This window comes from Sminthopsis crassicaudata, chromosome 1 (genome assembly GCF_048593235.1).
Source record: "Sminthopsis crassicaudata isolate SCR6 chromosome 1, ASM4859323v1, whole genome shotgun sequence".
Taxonomy (NCBI): domain Eukaryota; kingdom Metazoa; phylum Chordata; class Mammalia; order Dasyuromorphia; family Dasyuridae; genus Sminthopsis; species Sminthopsis crassicaudata.
The window spans coordinates 407,719,419-407,739,633 of record NC_133617.1 but is presented as its reverse complement, the minus strand read 5'-3'; the positions used below and the strand labels follow the sequence as shown (position 1 = coordinate 407,739,633).

General features: G+C 32.6%; 1 protein-coding gene across 2 annotated transcripts in view; it reads right to left on the bottom strand.

Annotated features, from left to right (window-relative positions):
* VPS13A (vacuolar protein sorting 13 homolog A) overlaps nt 1-20,215 on the bottom strand; it is a 246,253-nt gene that overhangs the window by 79,345 nt on the left and 146,693 nt on the right. For both annotated transcript variants that reach the window (XM_074280102.1, XM_074280103.1), the window contains exons 38-42: nt 19,943-20,157; nt 19,063-19,295; nt 9,144-9,236; nt 7,985-8,341; nt 6,472-6,573 (exon numbers count right to left, since the gene is read on the bottom strand). In XM_074280102.1, coding sequence (XP_074136203.1) covers nt 6,472-6,573; nt 7,985-8,341; nt 9,144-9,236; nt 19,063-19,295; nt 19,943-20,157 — 1,000 coding nt within the window. The remainder of the gene's footprint in view (nt 1-6,471; nt 6,574-7,984; nt 8,342-9,143; nt 9,237-19,062; nt 19,296-19,942; nt 20,158-20,215) is intronic.

Genomic DNA, 20,215 nt, shown 5'->3' with positions numbered 1-20,215 from the left:
TTCGCTCTAAGACGAAAAAGAAAAGGAACACCTCCAAAGCACTTCTCACAAATGAAAAGATACCTAAAAGTAGCCAAACCTCAAGTAACCAGTTAATTTTATCATCGTAACAGAAATAAGTTGAGAAATTACAAATGTCTGGAAGAGTGGGAAAATCTTGAACTCTCTTAAATTCTCTATAACACTGTAGTATTTACTATCATTTTACAAAAGTTATGCCCATTTAAGCACGGGCAATCAAACTTTGCAAGCTACTGTAAGCTTAGTGTTCCTGTCCAAAAAATCATGTGTATCAGAGTGCTGAACTGGAAGGTGAAAAGCCTAAGATCAACTCCTAATCCTATCACTTCCTTCTTTTGTCTTTAGACAAATCACCTAATATTACTGAGTCTCAGTTTCTTCATTATTAAAATAAGTATCTGTCAACTACTACACAGGATTCTTATAAGATAAGATAGGGTAAAATGTGTAATTGTGATGTATTAAATTAAATACAAAATGGCAATGATATGATTCCTATTACTGCCATACCTTCAATATGATAGCCACACTTGCTTCAGATCTTTGACAGAGATATCATTTCCATTAATAAGGATAGGTCATCAAATGATAGAAATTATATCTTAGTAAAAAGACAAGTCAACAAATACTTATGAAGAGCCTATTATGGGCTGCACTGAGTCTTGTATAAAAATAGATGGGAAGAGATACTTCCTGTTCTCAATAGTGCATTATCTTATGGGAGAGTTAAGTTGTAAATTACCCCATATATACAAGATAAACTGGAGATGATCAATATAAGGATGACATCAGCATTAAGTGAAACCAGTTATGCTTCTTACCGAAAGTAGCATTTTAGCTAAAAATTAAAGGAAGTCAGGAAACAGAGATGAAGAGAGCAAAAATTCCGAACATATGGACTGCCACTGAAAATAAACAAAGGCAGAAGATGAGGTATCTAATGTGAGAAACTGCAAAGAGGTCAGTGTCACTGGATGAAAGAAGGCATAGAGGAGAATATGGAGAAACAAGAATAAAAAGATTGGAAGGAATCTTATGAAATTCCTTAAAAGATAAAAAGAAGATTTAATATTTAATACTATAGATAAAGAGAGAATCACTGGAGTTTGACTTAAAGGAGTGAAATGGTCAGACTTGTGTTTTAGGAAAATCACTTTGGCAGTAGAGTACAGACAGAAGTGAGGAGAGACTAGTTATCAAACTGTGCATACCCTTTGACCCAGCAGTGTTACTACTGGGCTTATATCCCAAAGAGATCTTAAAGAAGGGAAAGGGACCTGTATGTGCAAGAATGTTTGTGGCAGCCCTCTTTGTGGTGGCCAGAAACTGGAAACTATGTGGATGCCCATCACTTGGAGATTGGCTGAATAAATTGTGATATATGAATATTATGGAATATTATTGTTCTGTAATTAATGATCAACAGGATGATTTCAGAAAGGCCTGGAGAGATTTACATGAACTGATGCTTTGTGAAATGAGCAGAACCAGGAGAACAATACCATATGATGATCAATTCTGATAGATGTGGCCATTTTCAACAATGAGATGAACCAAATCAGTTCCAACAGAGAAGTAATGAACGGAACCAGCTACACCCAGAGAAAAAACTCTGGGAGATGACTATGAACCACTACATAGAATTCCCAATCTCTCTAATTTTGTCCGCCTGCATTTTGGATTTCCTTCATAGGCTAATTGTATACTATTTCAAAGTCCGATTCTTTTTGTACAGCAAAAAAACTGTTTGGACATGTATACATATATTGTATTTAATTTATACTTTAACATATTTAACGTGTATTGGTCAACCTGCCATCTGGGGGGTGGGGAAGGAGGGGAAAAATTGGAACAAAAGGTTTGTCAATTGTCAATGTGGTAAAATCATCCATGCATATATCTGGTAAATAAAAACTATTAAAAAAAAAAAAAAAAAAAAAAGGGTGGTGCAGTGGATAGAGCACCAGCCCTGAATTCAGAAGGACCGGAGTTAAAATCTGGTCTCAGACACTTAACACTTCCTAGCTGTATGACCCTGGGCAAGTCACTGAACCCCAGCCTTAGGAAAAAAAAAAAAAAAAAAAAACCAAGTGAGGAGAGACTTCCCAACCAGCAATTATTATAATAACCCAGGAGCTCTGTAATGAGGGACTGCAGCAGGGTGTGAGCAGTATCAGAGGAAAGAAAAGGTATGTATAAGAGACATGAAGAGACTTGGCAAGAAATAAAGCACAGAGGTTGAGGGAAGGAAATAGGGAAGGTTATGAATCTAGGTAATTGAGAGGATGGTGATGTTCTCAACAGCAATAAGAAAGTCTGGAAGAGGGGAAGGCTTTAGGAGAAATACAATTAGACATTTTAGATTTCTAGGGGATGTCCAGTTCAAGGTGTCTGAAATTTTGGCAATGTGAGTTGGGAGGTCAGCAGAGAGGTTAGGATCCAGGTAAGAAGATTTAATAATCATTATTACAGAGGAACCAATGAGATCATCAAGTGAAATAATACAGAGGGAGAAGAGGACACAGGACAAAGCCTTGAAAGGGAAAGGTTTGGAAAAAGATCCAACAAGTTAAGAGAGATGAATGATCAGAGAGGAAGAAAAGGATCAGGAGATGAGAGTAGTTTCAAGAAAACCAAAAAAGAAAACACTGTCAAGAAGAAGAAGATGATTGACAGTGTCAAAGCTGCTATTGTTTTTCCTTCATTTACTAAGAAAACCAATGACATCAAAAGAGTGATCTTCTTTTATTCAATTATTGACAGCAATTTAAAGTATTCCAGTGAACTTTAGAAATGAAGGAAGCAGATAGTGAGGTAGTTATCTATACCATGACCATTTCCATCAAAATTATATAAAATATAAGATGAGAATTAGAATAAAATAACAATAATAATAGTAATGTAATAATATTGAGTCAATTTTAATCCATGTTCTTGTTAAACTTAACTTTTGTAAAAAAAAAAAAATGATATCCAGAATTATTGTTATTTTTAAAAAATTCACTTATACAAGATGGAGAGCCTGACAGAAAACTAGTGTAACTTAAAAGACATGGCCTCCAAATCTGTCAAGAGATTAAGAATAGCTTTTGAACATAGGGAAGATGGTTCACTGATTGACTTGAAGAGGAGTGTTACTGCTTTGTTCCTTCATATATAAATGAGATTTAAGCAAGGGAGCTGTGCAGTCATCAGCCTCACTCCTTTAGACTTACTGTGTCTAAGCACCTCAGGATGCAATGGGTAGCACCTTGATTTCCCAGGTATCAGTTTGTCTCAAGCCATCAAAGGTAGCACAGAGGTCAAGAGAGATGAGGACTGAAAGAGGTCATATGATCTGGTAATTAAATGATCAACTGTGCTACTTCCAGAAACCAAAATGACAGAATAAGCAACAAATGGCTGCAATCCTCACATGTTCATCCCAAGGCAGGTCCTAGAATAGCAAAACCAGCTAGGAAGAGAGGATGAAACAATCTTTTAGCCCAGGAAACCTGAAGGCTCAGTAGGAGAAGGCCTTCTCCCTCAGCTGGGAGCAAGAGGGCATGGCAATTCCCTCAGGAGCCATACAGAAACCTCATCTCAGCTAATTGGCAGGAGATCCTGAACCCAAGGTTAGTGGAGTAGGTGAATGCCAACATCAAGAGCCCCCAAAACCATCAACATAATTAGCCACATCAATGATCTCAAAAAAAAAAAAAAAAAAAAAAAGGTTTAGAGAGCCTAGGAATAAAGACTACATTCCTTAAAATGAGGGGCATTGTAATGGGGATAAGCTACAAGCCTTCTCAATAAGCTCAGGGGGAATCAAGGGTGCCCATTATCACCACTATTATTTAATATAGTACTAGAAATGTTAGCTTTTGTAATTAAAAATATTAGAACAGGCAATGAGAAATGAAATTATTAAAGAAGCCTAGAACATCAATAAAAAATTACTTGAAATATTTATCATCTTTAGCAAAGTTGTAGGATATAAGATAAATCCAAATAAATCATCAGTATTTTTTTTTACATTATTAGGAAAGCACAGGAGAAGAAAGGAGAAATTCCATTTAAAATTGCTGTAAAAAATTTAAAACATTTGAGAGTCTACCATTAATAAATAGTCAAAGAAGATAAATAGGCAATTTTCAAATGAGGAAATCAAACAGCTTTGATTTTTTACACATAAAGTGCTGTAAATCACTTTTCTTTAGAGAAATAAAAATTAAAACAACTCTAAGATACCTATCAGATTGGCCAAGATGACAAAAAAATGAAAAATGATAAATGTTGGAGAAAATGTGGGAAAATTGGGACACAAGTGTTCTGTTGATGGAACTGTGAAGTGATTCAAGAATTCCGGAAAGCAACTCATACAAAGTGAAATGAGCAGAACCAGGAAAAATTGTACACAATTATCAGCAACACTCTGTGATAATCAACTATGATTGATTCAGCTCTTTTCGGCAACACAATGATCCAAGACAAGTACAAAGGACTCATGAAGGAAAATGCCATCCAAAATCAGATAAAGAACTGATGGACTTGGAATGGTGATTGAAGCACATTTTTTCACTTAATCTTGTCTTTTTTTTCCTTTTGATTTATTTTTTCTTAAATAATTAATGTGGAAATATGTTTTACTATCTTGATAGCACAGATATAAGTTATATCAAACTGCCTACTATCTTCAAAAGAGATGAGAACATAGAAGGGAGCAAGGGAAAAAAATTGAATCTCAAAATATTACAAAAATGCATGCTAAAATTTTTCTTGACCATGAAGGAAAAATATAATACTACTTTTAAAAGGATCATTGGTACCTTTGGAAAAAGCAGTTTCAATTTTATGATAGAAGTTGGAAACCAGGCCGCAATGAATTAAGAAGAGAGAAAAGAAGAATAGGTATTGATGGAATGGGATCATTTGTTTTTTTGTTGTTGTTTTTTTTTTTTAAAGTTTGCTTTCATAAGAAGGCCCACTTCTTTTTGTAAGATGTTAATGGAAGAGTATTCATTAATTGTGATGGCAACAAAAACAAAGCAATTTTGCCTGAAGATTCTTGTAGGGTAATTTTATCCTGGAGATTCTTTAGGGTAATTTTCTCTGGAACTGTGAACTTAGTACATAGATGGCAAGCAGACTATCTATTACTTCCAGTAATCAAAGCCTTTCCACCTTTCTAAAAAATTTCATATCACAAAGAATTACAAGAGCAGACCATCAGATGGTACTTTTTGCTAGTCTGAGTACCTAGATTGGACTATATTAGATGCAACTAATATATGTGATTTTATTCTCAAGATACAACTAAATATCTTAGAAATAGACTTTATAAATATATTTTAAAATAGGCATACAAAAAATTAAAGTCTTTACACCTTAAATCTTTCAACTTAGATCATTTCCACTACTCTAATTTTCTTTAATTATATTCAACCTAACAAATACTTATTAATCACCTTCCATGTTTAAGTGATTGCCTTAGCAAGCACTTAGCACTGAGTTAATTGGAGAAGTATTTGTTTTAGGATAATGGGTGTAATATGGATGCTATATAAAAATGATGAAGTTGAGTGCTATGTGAATGCCAAAGGAAGATAGGCAATCCTAAAAAAGACTCATCAAGGACAGAATCCGCTACATCCAGAAAAGGAATACTGGGAAATGAGTGTAAACTGTGAGCATTTTTTTTTTTTTGTTTTTCTTCCCAGATTATTTTTACCTTCCAAATACAATTCTTCCTTTGCAGCAACAACAACAAAATTCAGTTCTGCACATATATATTGTACCTAGGATATACTATAAAATATTTAATATGTATGGGAATGCCTGCCATCTAAGGAAAGGGGTGGAGGGAAGGAGGGGAAAAATTCAGAACAGAAGGGAGTACAAGGGATAATGTTGTAAAAAAAAAAAAAAAATTTACCTATGCATATGTACTGTCAAAAAAAATGTTATAATTATAAAAATTAATTTAAAAATAAGTAAAATAATAACTTAAAAAAAAAAAGGACTCATCAAGCCCTCATACAAGAGGTGTTAATCCTCCTTGAATACTCACACACTCCAATTTTAAGACTAGCAGATAAATAAACATATAAAAATGCATTCAGGAGATTAGGTTGCCAAATAGAAATTACATAAAGTCCCAGCTATCACTCGAATACCTAAGACTTCTGGTCTCAGTTCCCTTATATGGAAAACAATGGATATATAATCCTAAAGTTCCTTCCTACTTTAAAGTTCTTTAATATCTGCCAACTATACCACAAAAGAATGTGAAAAATGTCAGAGAGTAAGCAATATTATACAAGTTGTGACAAGTATAAAAAAAATGTGTTATTAGGCTCAGAATATTAATTTTTTAATATTCACCTCAGTCACGTAATCATTGTTTTATATGAGATCTATTTACAAACTTTTCCAGTTAAATATATGAATTTTATCTGAAATCATATATACCTTTATTCCAAGATTCCATGGTCGAAAATCTTCAGTTTGATCAATTTCTAATGGTTCAAGTAAAGGTTCCCATACACCAAACATTTCATTGTAGTAATGTACCTAAAAGAAATATTTTTGAAAAAAAAAATCAGACATTCATGTTCTAATACTATATAACTCTGAATTTCTTTATATGATGCTCTGAATTTCCTGAACAACCCAGACTAAATTTAATGCAAAGTTCTGAAGTATGCTTCAAACAAGTTTAAAAATTTGAAATCTGGCTTTAGTTATTTGGAAAAGATACTCCATCAGGATTATCTATAAAAAGTACTTTTCTGATAACCAAATAACATGAAACATTTTAACACTGAACTGTTATATGAAAACACAGATAAATAAACTAATCCCACTTGAGTAATAAGTTGAGTCAAATTACAACTAAGAAATGTTTTGTTTTGTTTTGTTTTTAATTTGGAAGAAACATGAGTTACACTGAAATATCTTAAAATATAATGCAGTATGACACAGAAGAAATAGCATAGTTATTATTTGACGTCAGAAGGGAAACAATATGTAAAACGTAATAACAGGCAAATTTTAGGTCAACAAACCCAAGAACTTCCTACAATTGAAGCTATCAAAAATGCCATCAGCTATGTTGCAAGGTAATGCATATCCTGCCACTGGAGGTAGCCATCATACCTGGCAAGACACCATAAAAAAGATTCCTTATGTAGTTAAGGGCAATCCTCTGAAATATCCTTCTAATTCTATGATTTCATCACTTTATTTGAGCAGAAATTTGAATTTCTTTAAATTTTAAGTCAAAGTTAATGTTATATTAATTCAATTAAACTTAAAAAATAATTTCTACTAATAAAAGTCTAAATTTAGTTTAAAAGTTACTCTTTAATGGTCTTCAGTAACTGCAACATTAAGAGTTTCTGCCCTCAGGACATATATTATCACAAAAATATCTATTTTAAACCTGCTACTTATCACTACTTCTTTAGAAAAACATCAGTATTTCAAATCTACCCCAATATGGGAGAATAAAATATTGATATTATTATACTATAAATCAGTTTTAAAATAGGTGTAGAGTCCAATAAAGATTATAAGATTCAAAAGAATATAGAATAAGTTTTTGGTACAATTAAGTCCAAATAACTACAACTTCAAGAACATATAATGAAGAGCTAAGTACTGATTGGGGAAATTACATCAAATGAATCTTAGGTTAATTTTAAGGTCAAATTTTAAGTTAATTTGTCTAAGGATCAATGTCTTAAATATTTATATAAGGTTTAAAGTTTTAAGTGAAAATCATTTATAATGTGTTTTTTTAAAAAGTTAAATAAAGCAAGATGACACAATAAATTATAAATATTAGTTCAATTTATAAGAAATTTGAGTAGGCTATCTATGATTCTAAGTACAACAGAACTAGCAAAAATAAACATTAAAACTAAGATACTATTCTTTGTTGTAAATATTAGGAAAAGGAATAATACTGCTGAGTACTTACTTCTAATTCAAGATGACAATGAAGATTGATTAGAGTACTCCAGTTTTTGCCTTCACCTGAAAAGTATGACTTAGCTAAGAGCATTGGTACTGTTCTATGACCAACCCCAGCTTCAAGAACCACAAAAATTGAGTCAATAGTCATTTTTATCATTTCTCCATTGGGAACCAATTCTGCTGCAGCAGCTACATTTTCATTATCACCTGACTCTTCAAGAAACCACATTTTCAGCTTCTTTGTATCCACTTTGTCCCACAAATCTGGCTGAGAGGGAAATGATTCTCGAGGCTTAACTTCTGTACTTTTATAAAATGTTGACATAATAGTAATTACGGTATTTATGATAAGAGGTGAAATCTAGGGGAAAAATAATTAATCATGAACAAAAATTCTTCTAAAAACATTTACATTATAAAAAGTATTGAATGTATATCCTAAAAACTAGGTAAAAATGATATGACTTAATTACCCAACTTTTTTTATAACTGAATGCAAAGTACTAAAATTACAGTATTGTAAACCAAAATCCAATGTTGCATCTATAAAGTATTTTATAAATTTTAAGTGCTATAAAGGGGATTATTAGTTTATATTTCAATAAATTTCCCAGTTCTATATATATATATTAATTATAATTTAAATAAACTACTTATCAAAAGTATTACAGTGTTAGTACTAACTATGTGACATCAAAAATGCAGAAAATGTGATATTTTCTTCACCATTAAGTTGAACATCCTGGATAAGGAAGAATAAAAAAAAATCCTATTCTTTATGGAATAATTGTTTACTAAATAAATACAATAATAAAATATATAATATTAAAAAAATAAAAGTAAAAGTTACTTGAATATTTTATTACACCACATTCAGTGCCTTAGAAGGCACATAATTAATTTTTTAAAATAAAAGGATGAATTAAGGAACAGGAAAAAAACCCTCAAATTCTGACAATGAAAGACAATGTTTTTAAAATTAAATTAGGAGAGGAACTCTTTGATAAAGCAAAAAATACTGTTGCAAAAAATACATAAATCAAAATGTAGATTATTTTTAAGCACTTATTAAGTTACTGATAAAAAGAAACTGCATATAGTTATAGACTTTACTTTTTTTAATGAATGCTTAAATCAAGGTTTTAAACAATATTTTAACTAACCTTGAGTGTTAAGGCTTTGACTGATATATCAACCATCTGTGGATCTGAACTTGACTGAACACTTTGAAAAAACAAATCACATGGCTGCAAAACCTGGGAGAAAAAGATCATCATTCAGGAAAAATGAACTGTCAATATTCTCGGTAATTATATATAGTAATGTAAAAATGCATCCAAAAGAAGAAAATTTAGCTGCAAGCTATCTAATTCTAGAATCTGCTCTTTTCACTGTAACCATATCACTTTCTCTCCGTATCTCTATCCTCCCACATTGTGGCTTGTACATATTATCTTTAATATATTTGTTAAATTAAATACCTCAAATTACAAAATCAAAAGATGCAAAAAAAGAAAAACCCCAAGTCTTTGACAAAAATTTTAAACCTTGGTTAATAAAAAAAAAAACAAAAAAAAAACTTGACAAACCATAAACCTAAACTTTATATTGAAAAGTCTCTCCCCCCAACCAAAAATTAAACTTGAAATACAAAAATTAAAAGGAGAAATCAATAATATTCAAAGTAAAAAAACTACTGAATTAATAAATAAAACCAAGAGTTGGTTTTGTGAAAAAGCCAATAAAATAGATAAACCTTTGGTAAATTTGATCAAAAAAAAGAAAGAGGAAAATCAAATTGATAGTCTTACAAATGAAAAGGGGGATCTTTCCACCAATGAAGAGGAAATTAGAGAAATAATAAGGAGTTACTTTGCCCAACTTTATGCCAATAAATTTGATAACTTAAGTGAAATGGATGACTTCCTCCAAAAATATAGGCTCCCTAGATTAACAGAGGAGGAGATAAATTGCTTAAATAGTCCCATTTCAGAAAAAGAAATAGAACAAGCTATTAATCAACTCCCCAGGAAAAAATCCCCAGGGCCAGATGGATTCACATGTGAATTCTACCAAACATTTAAAGAACAATTAGCCCCAATGCTATATAAATTGTTTGAAAAAATAGGGGATGAAGGAGTCCTACCAAACTCCTTTTATGACACAGACATGGTACTAATACCTAAACCAGGTAGATCGAAAACTGAGAAAGAAAATTATAGACCAATCTCCTTAATGAATATTGATGCTAAAATCTTAAATAAGATATTAGCAAAAAGACTTCAGAAAATCATCTCCAGGATAATACACTATGATCAAGTAGGATTTATTCCAGGAATGCAGGGCTGGTTTAATATTAGGAAAACTATTAATATAATTGACCATATTAATAATCAAATTAATAAGAACCATATGATCATCTTAATAGATGCAGAAAAAGCATTTGACAAAATCCAACATCCATTCCTACTAAAAACTCTTGAGAGTATAGGAATAAATGGACTATTCCTTAGAATAATCAGGAGCATATATTTAAGACCTTCAGTAAGCATAATATGCAATAGAAATAAACTAGAACCTTTCCCTATAAGATCAGGAGTGAAACAAGGTTGCCCACTATCACCATTACTATTCAATATAGTACTAGAAACGCTAGCCTCGGCAATAAGAGCCGAGAAAGAGATTCAAGGAATTAGAGTAGGAAATGAGGAAATTAAACTATCACTTTTTGCAGATGACATGATGGTATACTTAGAGAACCCCAAAGACTCTGCTAAAAAGCTACTAGAAATAATTCAAAATTTCAGCAAAGTGGCAGGATACAAAATAAATCCACACAAATCCTCGGCATTTTTATATATCACTAACAAAATGCAACAGCAAGAGATATAAAGAGAAATTCCATTCCAAACAAATGTTGAGAGTATAAAGTATTTGGGAATCCATCTACCAAAGAAAAGTCAGGAATTATATGAGAAAAATTACAAAACACTTGCCACAAAAATAAAATCAGATTTAAATAATTGGAAAGACATTCAGTGCTCTTGGATAGGCCGAGCGAATATAATAAAGATGACAATACTCCCCAAACTAATCTATTTATTTAGTGCTATACCAATCAGACTCCCAAGAAACTATTTCAATGACCTAGAAAAAATAACAACAAAATTCATATGGAAGAATAAAAGGTCGAGAATTGCAAGGGAACTAATGAAAAAAAACTCAGAGGAAGGTGGTCTAAGTGTACCTGATCTAAAGCTATATTATATAGCAGCAGTGACCAAAACCATTTGGTATTGGCTAAGAAATAGACCGGTAGATCAGTGGAACAGATTAGATACAAAGGACAAAAAAGGGTACATATATAGCAATCTAATCTTTGACAAACCCAAAGATACCAAGATTAGGGATAAAAATTCATTATTTGGAAAAAACTGTTGGGAAAACTGGAAATTAGTATGGCAGAAATTAGATATGGATCCACACTTAACACCATATACCAAGATAAGATCAAAATGGGTCCATGATTTAGGCATAAAGAAGGAGATAATAAATAGATTAGAGGAACAGAGGATAGTCTACCTCTCAGACTTGTGGAGGAGGAAGGAATTTATGACCAGAGGAGAACTAGAGATCATTATTGATCACAAAATAGAAGATTTTGATTACATCAAACTAAAAAGTTTCTGTACAAATAATACTAATGCAAACAAGATTAGAAGGGAAGTAACAAATTGGGAAAATATTTTTAAAAACAAAGGTTCTGACAAAGGTCTCATTTCCAAAATATATAGAGAACTGACCATAATTTATAAGAAACCGAACCATTCTCCAATTGATAAATGGTCAAAGGATATGAACAGACAATTCTCAGAGGAAGAAATTGAAACTATTTCCACTCACATGAAAGAGTGTTCCAAATCACTATTGATCAGAGAAATGCAAATTAAGACAACTCTGAGATACCACTACACACCTGTCAGATTGGCTAAGATGACAGGAACAAAGAATGATGAATGTTGGAGGGGATGTGGGAAAACTGGGACACTGATACATTGCTGGTGGAGTTGCGAAAGAATCCAGCCATTCTGGAGAGCAATCTGGAATTATGCCCAAAAAGTTATCAAACTGTGCATACCCTTTGACCCAGCAGTGCTACTACTGGGCTTATATCCCAAAGAAATACTAAAGAGCGGAAAGAGACATATATGTGCCAAAATGTTTGTGGCAGCTCTTTTTGTAGTAGCTAGAAACTGGAAGATGAATGGATGTCCATCAGTTGGAGAATGGTTGGATAAATTATGGCATATGAAGGTTATGGAATATTATTGCTCTGTAAGAAATGACCAGCAGGAGGAATACAGAGAGGCCTGGAGAGACTTAAATCAACTGATGCTGAGTGAAATGAGCAGAACCAGAAGATCGCTGTACACTTCAACAACAATACTGTATGAGGATGTATTCTGATGGAAGTGGAAATCTTCAACATAAAGAAAAACCAACTCACTTCCAGTTGATCAATAATGGACAGAGGTAGCTACACCCAGAGAAGAAACACTGGGAAGTGAATGTAAATTGTTAGCACTAATATCTGTCTGCCCAGGTTACATGTACCTTCGGAATCTAAAGTTTATTGTGCAACAAGAAAATGATATTCACACACATGTATTGTATCTAGACTATATTGTAACACATGTAAAATGTATGGGATTGCCTGTCATCGGGGGGAGGGAATAGAAGGAGGGGGGGATAATTTGGAAAAATGAATACAAGGGATAATATTATAAAAAAAATAAAAAAAGAAAAAAAAGAAAAGTCTCTCAACCCAAAAGTTAACATTATTTAAAATGGTAAAAAAAATAAAAAATAAAAAATTAGGAACTTTCTCAATAAACACAGCAAAAGCAAAGACAAAAAGGGAACTCTATGTTACTTGACATAGTTCTGAACATAATTAAAGGTACATAAACAAATAGATAAAATTGTCCCTATTTACTAAAGGTTTATATTAATAAAACTGATATTTTGTTGTTCATTTGTGTCCAACAATTGATGACCCCCTTTGGGGATTTTCTTGACAAAAATATTGGAGTGATTTGCTATTTCCTTCTCTAATAAAGAAACAAAAGCAAACAAGGTTAAATGACTTGCCCAAAGTCACACTGCTAAGTCTCTGAATTCAAATCTTAACTCAGGTCTTCCTTACTCCAGACCTGTCACTCTATCCACTGTGCCACATAGATGCCAATTAAATTAGAGAGATAATCAATAAAAGTGAGAAAATTAATTTCACTAAAATGTTCACAATTAGACCACACTGATATAACAAAATGATAACTAAGTGTAAAATTTTAATTCAATACCATTTTTTAAATTAAGGAGGGGATCTTTTAAAGAAAAAGACAAAATTTTTTCAAAAAATGTATTTGGAGGAATAAAAGTTGTAAAATCTCAAGAACCTAATGGGGAAAAAGTAGTAATAAGTAAAAAAGAAACATGAAAAAACCCAAATAACAAGTAATAGCATTCCTAGTACTATAGAAATAATACTTTCTATTAAACGGTATCAATCATAAAACTATGTGGATGGTGTGAATCCAGCAAAAGAACTCTGGGAGATGACTTTGAACCACTACCAATCTCTCTAATTTTGTCTGCCTGCATTTTTTATTTCCTTCACAGGCTAACTGTAAACTATTTCAAAGTCCGATTCTTTGTGTACTGCAAAATAACTGGACATGTATACATATAATGTATTTAATTTATACTTTAACATATTTAACATGTATTGGTCAACCTGCCATCTGGGGGGGTGGGAAGGAGGGGAAAAATTAGAACAAAAGGTTTGGCAATTGTCAATGTTGTAAAATTACCCATGCATATATCTGGTAAATAAAAACTATTAAAATCAGAACCTAGGGGAGGATTCTGGGAAGATCACTTAGTAGGTCAGCAAATTTCAAGTTCTCCAAATTTTCCCCATAAAGAGAACCAAATTGTGCCTCAGGGAGAATACAGACTGGTTAAAAACAAAGATGACTAGGGAGAGAACAGAGGTCCTCCAGGGAAACCAACTCAAAACCAACCCCAGGCTGAATATTAACCAGTATGAAATATGTACACCTCCAGGCTAGCTGCATAGAAGGCTGGACCCCTGGGGCTAGCTGGGTTCTGCAGGAACCTTAGCTCCAACCACAGAAATTTTCACCTCCGGGACAGTATGAGAAGTTGGGTCTGAATCTGGACAGAATAAGTAAGGCTGATCAGTAAGGCCAGGCCCAGCTGTGCGACAAAGACATGGTCCTGGCAAGAAAGAACCAACACACCCAGTGAGTACTAAAGCAGACAGATGCTGCCCACTTTTGTAGGAGGAGAACTTTTGGTAAGGAGTTCAAAGTGAGAGGGGAGAGCTGAAGTGAAGGCAGCGGCGCCATCCTCCCACATCAAGATTAGAAGTGTTTACAATAATATTTTACATTAAAAGAAAAAAAAACCAACCATGTAAATGTATCATGCAATATAATACATAGAAAAAACTACTATTGGGAAGCCTGGGGTTCATCTTCAGACGAGGATACTGAAGTAAAAAAAAAAAGCTTCTTCGACCTGAAAGAATAACATTAAATGGCTACCTGCCCAGAAAGAATTTACAGAAGAGCTCAAAAAAGATTTTAAAAATCAAATGAGAGAGACTGAAGGAAAAATTAAAAAATAAGCAAACAAAAGAAAACAAAATTAATACCATCCCCCAAAAACAGATATTATGAAAAAAAAGTTAACCAACTAGTAAAGAAGATACATACAGTATCTTAAAGAAGAAAATAAGTACAGGACTTATCAGTAGCCACAATAAAAGACCACAGATCCTGGAATCATATATATTGACAATCAAAAGAATTAGGTCTGAGGCTGAAAATATCACAATTTGCCCCCCATAATGAATGAAAAAAAAATTGACATGCAATAAACTTGCAGATTTTCAGCACTTTCTATCAACCAAATCAGAAAATTTAATATATGAGTCAATATAAAGGATTAATTTCAAGGAACTTAACATGGACAAATTGTTTCTGGTTTTTTTTTTTTTTTTTAAACATAGAAATGTATAGCATGTGTCTTAAGATTGACATCATTAATTGGGTAGCTTAAAAGAAAGATTAGGGCAGAAATGAATATGCTCTAACTCTAAAAAAGCAAAACTTTTGAGGAAGAGCTAAAATTAGTAATCATGTTATACAAATGAGATTCAGAGGCATGGGGTAGGGGGAGGATAGTAGTTCTGAAAACTAATTTACATTGGGAATGGGTTAAATAGGCAACAATACATATATACCATGAAGGGTATAAAACACCCTCCAAAATCTATAAGGAAATAGGAGAGAGGCAATGGGAGAGGGAATAAGATAAGGTTGGCTATAAAAGGATGTATAGATTTATGTCAATAGAAAAGGTGTGTAGATTAATGGGTATGGGATAAAGAGGGAAGAAAAGGGTATCTGGGGGGGAGAAGAAAGGGGAGGGATCCAACAGTGAGGGAGATTAAGTATTAGCAAAAAAGTTAAGGAGGAGAATTAACATAGAAGAGTTAGAAGGGATAGGAAATAAGAGATATAAACACTATAACAATGATCAGAAGTAGAATTTATAAGGAAAAGAAACTGATGTCAGAAAAGGCCAAAACTTAAAATATCCAATTAAGAGAGAAATCTATATTATATGTCAGCCATATTAATATTGTTTTATATACATCTTTACATATAGATAAATGCACACTTATGTGTTTATGTGTATGTCGGAGTATATGTGGATATGTATGCATGTAGGTCTATATATGTGTACATATGGATACAGGTATATGTATATGGGCTTATATAAATGTGTGTGTATGTATGTATTTGTGTTTAACTATAGCCTGCTTGCACGAGGTAGATGAAAGAGGAAAAAGAGAATAAAGTAAAACATGTGCTGTAGAGAACAAAATAATAACCTATCTGGAAGAAAAGAAAAAATGGATTCTAATGAATATAATTTCTTCTATTATTATATATACTTTCATGATATGGAAAATGATTGTAATATATTTTGAACCCTCCCTGATGTTCTGTTGGGCATATGACAAAGTTTTGTTTTGTTTTTCTTTTCTTTCTTTTTTTATTTTTTTTCTTATTTTGTATTTAGTTCAATAAATAAATTAAAAATAAATAACCCTCCTCCCAAAACATTAGAATTTAGCAAGTGAAAGCTAATGGCTTAAAGAGAAATCATGAAACAATAAAGCAAAGCCAAAAAAATGAAAAAAATACAAAATAATTTTTTAAAATGTCTCAATGGAAAAACAATTGATGTAGAAAACAGCTCTAGAGAGAATTTTTAAATTACTGGTATACCATGAAAACCATAATCAAAAAACAAAAAGAGCCTAGACACCATCTTGCAAGAAATCCTCAAGAAACCTCTCCTAATATTCTAGAACCAGAGGGTAAAATAGAAATTGAAAGAATTCACTAATCACCTCCTAAAAAACATAGCAAGATTTAAAACTCCCAGGAATAATATAACCAAATTCCAGAACTCCCGGATGAAAGAGAAAATAATGAAAGCATCCAGAAAGAAACAATTCAAATATACTGAAGTCACAGTCAGGATAACACAAGTGTTAGCAGCTTCTACATTAAAGAATGAAAGGGCTTGGAATATGATACTCTGGACAGCAATGGAGCTAGGATTATAATCAAGAATCACCTATCCAGCAACTGAGTATAATCCTTTAGGGGAAAAGGTGGACATGCAATGAAATAGAAGGCTTTAAAACATTCACAATGAAAAGACCAGACTGAATAAAAAAAATTGGACTTTCAAATACAGGAGAAACATAAGCAGGTAATTAGGAAAAGGAAATTTTAGGGAACTTTATAATAAAGTTAAACTGTTTACATTCCTATATGAGAATAACACTTCAAACTCATAAGAATTTCCTCATTATTAGGGCAGTTAGGAGTACATATAGACAGAGAGCACAGGTATGAGTTCAATACAAAGGGATAATATCTTTAAAAATTTAAGGGGCGAGATATATGTAAGAAAGGAAATGGAGAAGTAGAATGATATCAATTATCTGCCATAAAAAAGGCAAGAAAAACAGGATTTACAGTGGCAGTAAAGGTAGAGTGAATGAACTTTTCTCCCATCAAAACTGGCTCAAAGAGGAAATAAAGTACATACTCCATAAGGGAATAGAAATCTCTTTTACCCTGCAGGAATGCAGAAGGGGATAGTGATAGAAGGGATGGCATATTGATGAGCAAGATCCTCTTAGAAAAACCTACGAAGTCTTCCAAGAGCTCATGTAAAATGAACTATGTACATTGTAATAGCAATGTTGTGGGATGACCAGTTGTGAATGAATTTGCTCTTCTCAGGAATACAAGGATCCAAGACAACTCTGAAGGTCTTATTATGAAAAATATTATCCATACCTAGAAAAAGAACTGATTGTTTCTGAATATACCCAATCAGACTCATTATCTTTCTCTGTAAATCTTTCCCTTTTTCTTCCTACCTTCTATTTGTTATTTTAGAATGTAGCACCAATTTCTCAATCTCTAAGGCTTACAACTCAGGGATTATTCTATCTTCTCTCCCCTTTATGTCTAAAGCTTGTCCAAAGGTCTGTTGATTTCCTCTTTGAAACATTTCTTCAGTACACCCCATTCTCTTTTCTGACACTGCCATTACCTTGGTGCAGGGTCTCATCACCTCAAATTTGGACTATTAAAAGAGTGGTTGGTGGTTCTGCCTTCCTCAAGTCTCTCTCTACTCCTCCATTCATCCTGATATTCCTAAAGCACAGGTCTAATCATGTCACTTTTCCACACAAGTGATTTCTTTTCGTCTGTAGAAGGACACTACTACTCTCTTTGGCATTCCAACAGCTCCCTTCTTCTTTTGCAGGCTTTTTTACCCTTGACTTGCCGACATCTTCCTTTTGATTCAGTGACGCTGGCTTCCTAGCTGTTCCACGAATGCATGCTTTCCCTTCAGTTGTAGGCATAGTCTCTTGTCCTCTTCCTTCTCATCTCTCCCTAATTCCTTCCCTACGTTTCTTTAGGTTCCAACTAAAATCTCATCATCTGTTAGAGACCTTTCCCAACCCTCTTAAATTTAGTGCTCTCCCTCTATTAATAAATATTAATAATATATAAGATAATAAGTTATTTTATATATTGTATGCTTTGTACGTATTTTATTGTATGCTGCATCCATTAGATTGTGAACTCCCAAAGAGCAGGGACTGTCTTTTATCTCTTTTTGTATTTTTTATCAGTGAACTGATGAGGCCAGAAGTCAGACTGTAAGGGATTTAAGAAGACAGAGTAAAAGGAGAGAAAGTGGATGCATCTATTGTAGGGAGCCTTTTCAAGGAATTTACTTCCTTTCTAATTGGAGGTCGAGGTAAAAAATTATACAATTATTACAACATTATAAACTGGAAAAACAACAATAAAATAGTTAATACTAAATGTTCTAAAACTGTGATGTTCAAAATTGGCTGTAAAGAAGAAATACAAGAAGGCATTTCAATCTCCCTTCTATGTAATCAAGGGACCCTGAGTGTAGAAAAATACAAATAACAAAATTTCTCTGAAGTTGACTTTGCTTAAAGACTTTCCCCCCCCACATCTCATTTATTCTTTGCTAAAAAGAGTAGGATGGTAGAGGAATACACTAGAAATGATATATTATGAGAAAACAAAAGAAGTTTATTTTTCAAAATGGAAATATAAATCAATACAACTAATATGGTCAAGGTACAGTGAACAGAAAAGTTAAGAAAATACGTGTCCCTCCCCTTGAAGAGGTAGGGGATTAACAGTGTTGAATATTGCAGACACTATCAAATATCATCGATATGATCTTAATTTTGCTAAGCTTTTTTTTTGCCTCTTTATTTTTCTTTGTTGAAAGTGATAGCTCCCTGGATAGAGAAAGTATATATTTGGGGAAATTACAGATGAAAAAAACAAAAACACAACATTTAAAAATAAAGTAATTTGAACTAAGATATTAAAAGTGAATACAAACCGTAGTGACTCTGCCTTCTCTCTTTCCTGGGAGAAACGGACATGCTCTTATTTGGAGATCTTTAATTGCAGCAGTTACTGTGTTTAGAAATGGTGTCCATTTCCAACAGATTTCACACTGTGTTGTAAGTACTAATGCCGGAGCATCATGCCTTGACAAATCAGCCACAAACACAATTTCTGGGTTTTTAATCAAAATATTCATTTCCCATTTCTCTTCCATATCTAATTGCACTAAAAATAAAATAACATACTAAATATTAACATTATATCTTGTATTAGTACTAACAAAGCTAGATTCTGCTGATATTTTATATATTTAAAATGAGTATGAACTCTAATGTTTAGCATTTAAGGACCAGGCTAGCTAGATTTTTGGAAGCTCATCACTAGATTAACACTATGAGCCATGAATAGTTTCCCCCAAACTTTCAAAGACCATCTAATTCATGAATAATGTACTACTTGCATTAATAAAGGGAATACTCACACAGATAAAAATCAGAAGCAGTGAAATATTAAAGAATTTTTATTTAATTAATTTATTATTTATCAATTTATTATGCTGTTTCATGATTCCATAGTGGGCTTTGGCTATAATATTAACAATATTATGGTAAAGTTAAGATGTATATTTAAATTTCCTAAATTGTTTCTTTACGTGCATATATGTGTGTGTGTGTGTTCACACACATTTTAAAATGGAATGATTTATTTACCAATAAAAACCAACAAAACCAAAAACTTCTAAGATCACATAATATTAAAATATGGAAAAGCCATTACAATCACATTTATAATTTCACAAAGAAACAAATCTTTTGTAACACTAAAGCAAAATTAATTGTAAGCCATCAGATTAGTATATACTAATAACTTACCTTCTTTTGAGGATACTGGCTGGAAACTTCCTGCCTCTCCAACACCACTAAAATAGGCTGTAATAAAGACATCTCCAACTGCATTCAGGAATTCTATACTTGCACACAGATATAGCTCTTGTAAAATTACATCGACCACAATACCATCTTTATTTCGTTTGTATCTTACATCCATCATATCCTTTCTTTCAAAGCCAACTGTAAGTCCAATCATTCTGAAAGAAATGATTGCATCATTTCTACATAGAGGCAATTTCAATATGTACCACATCT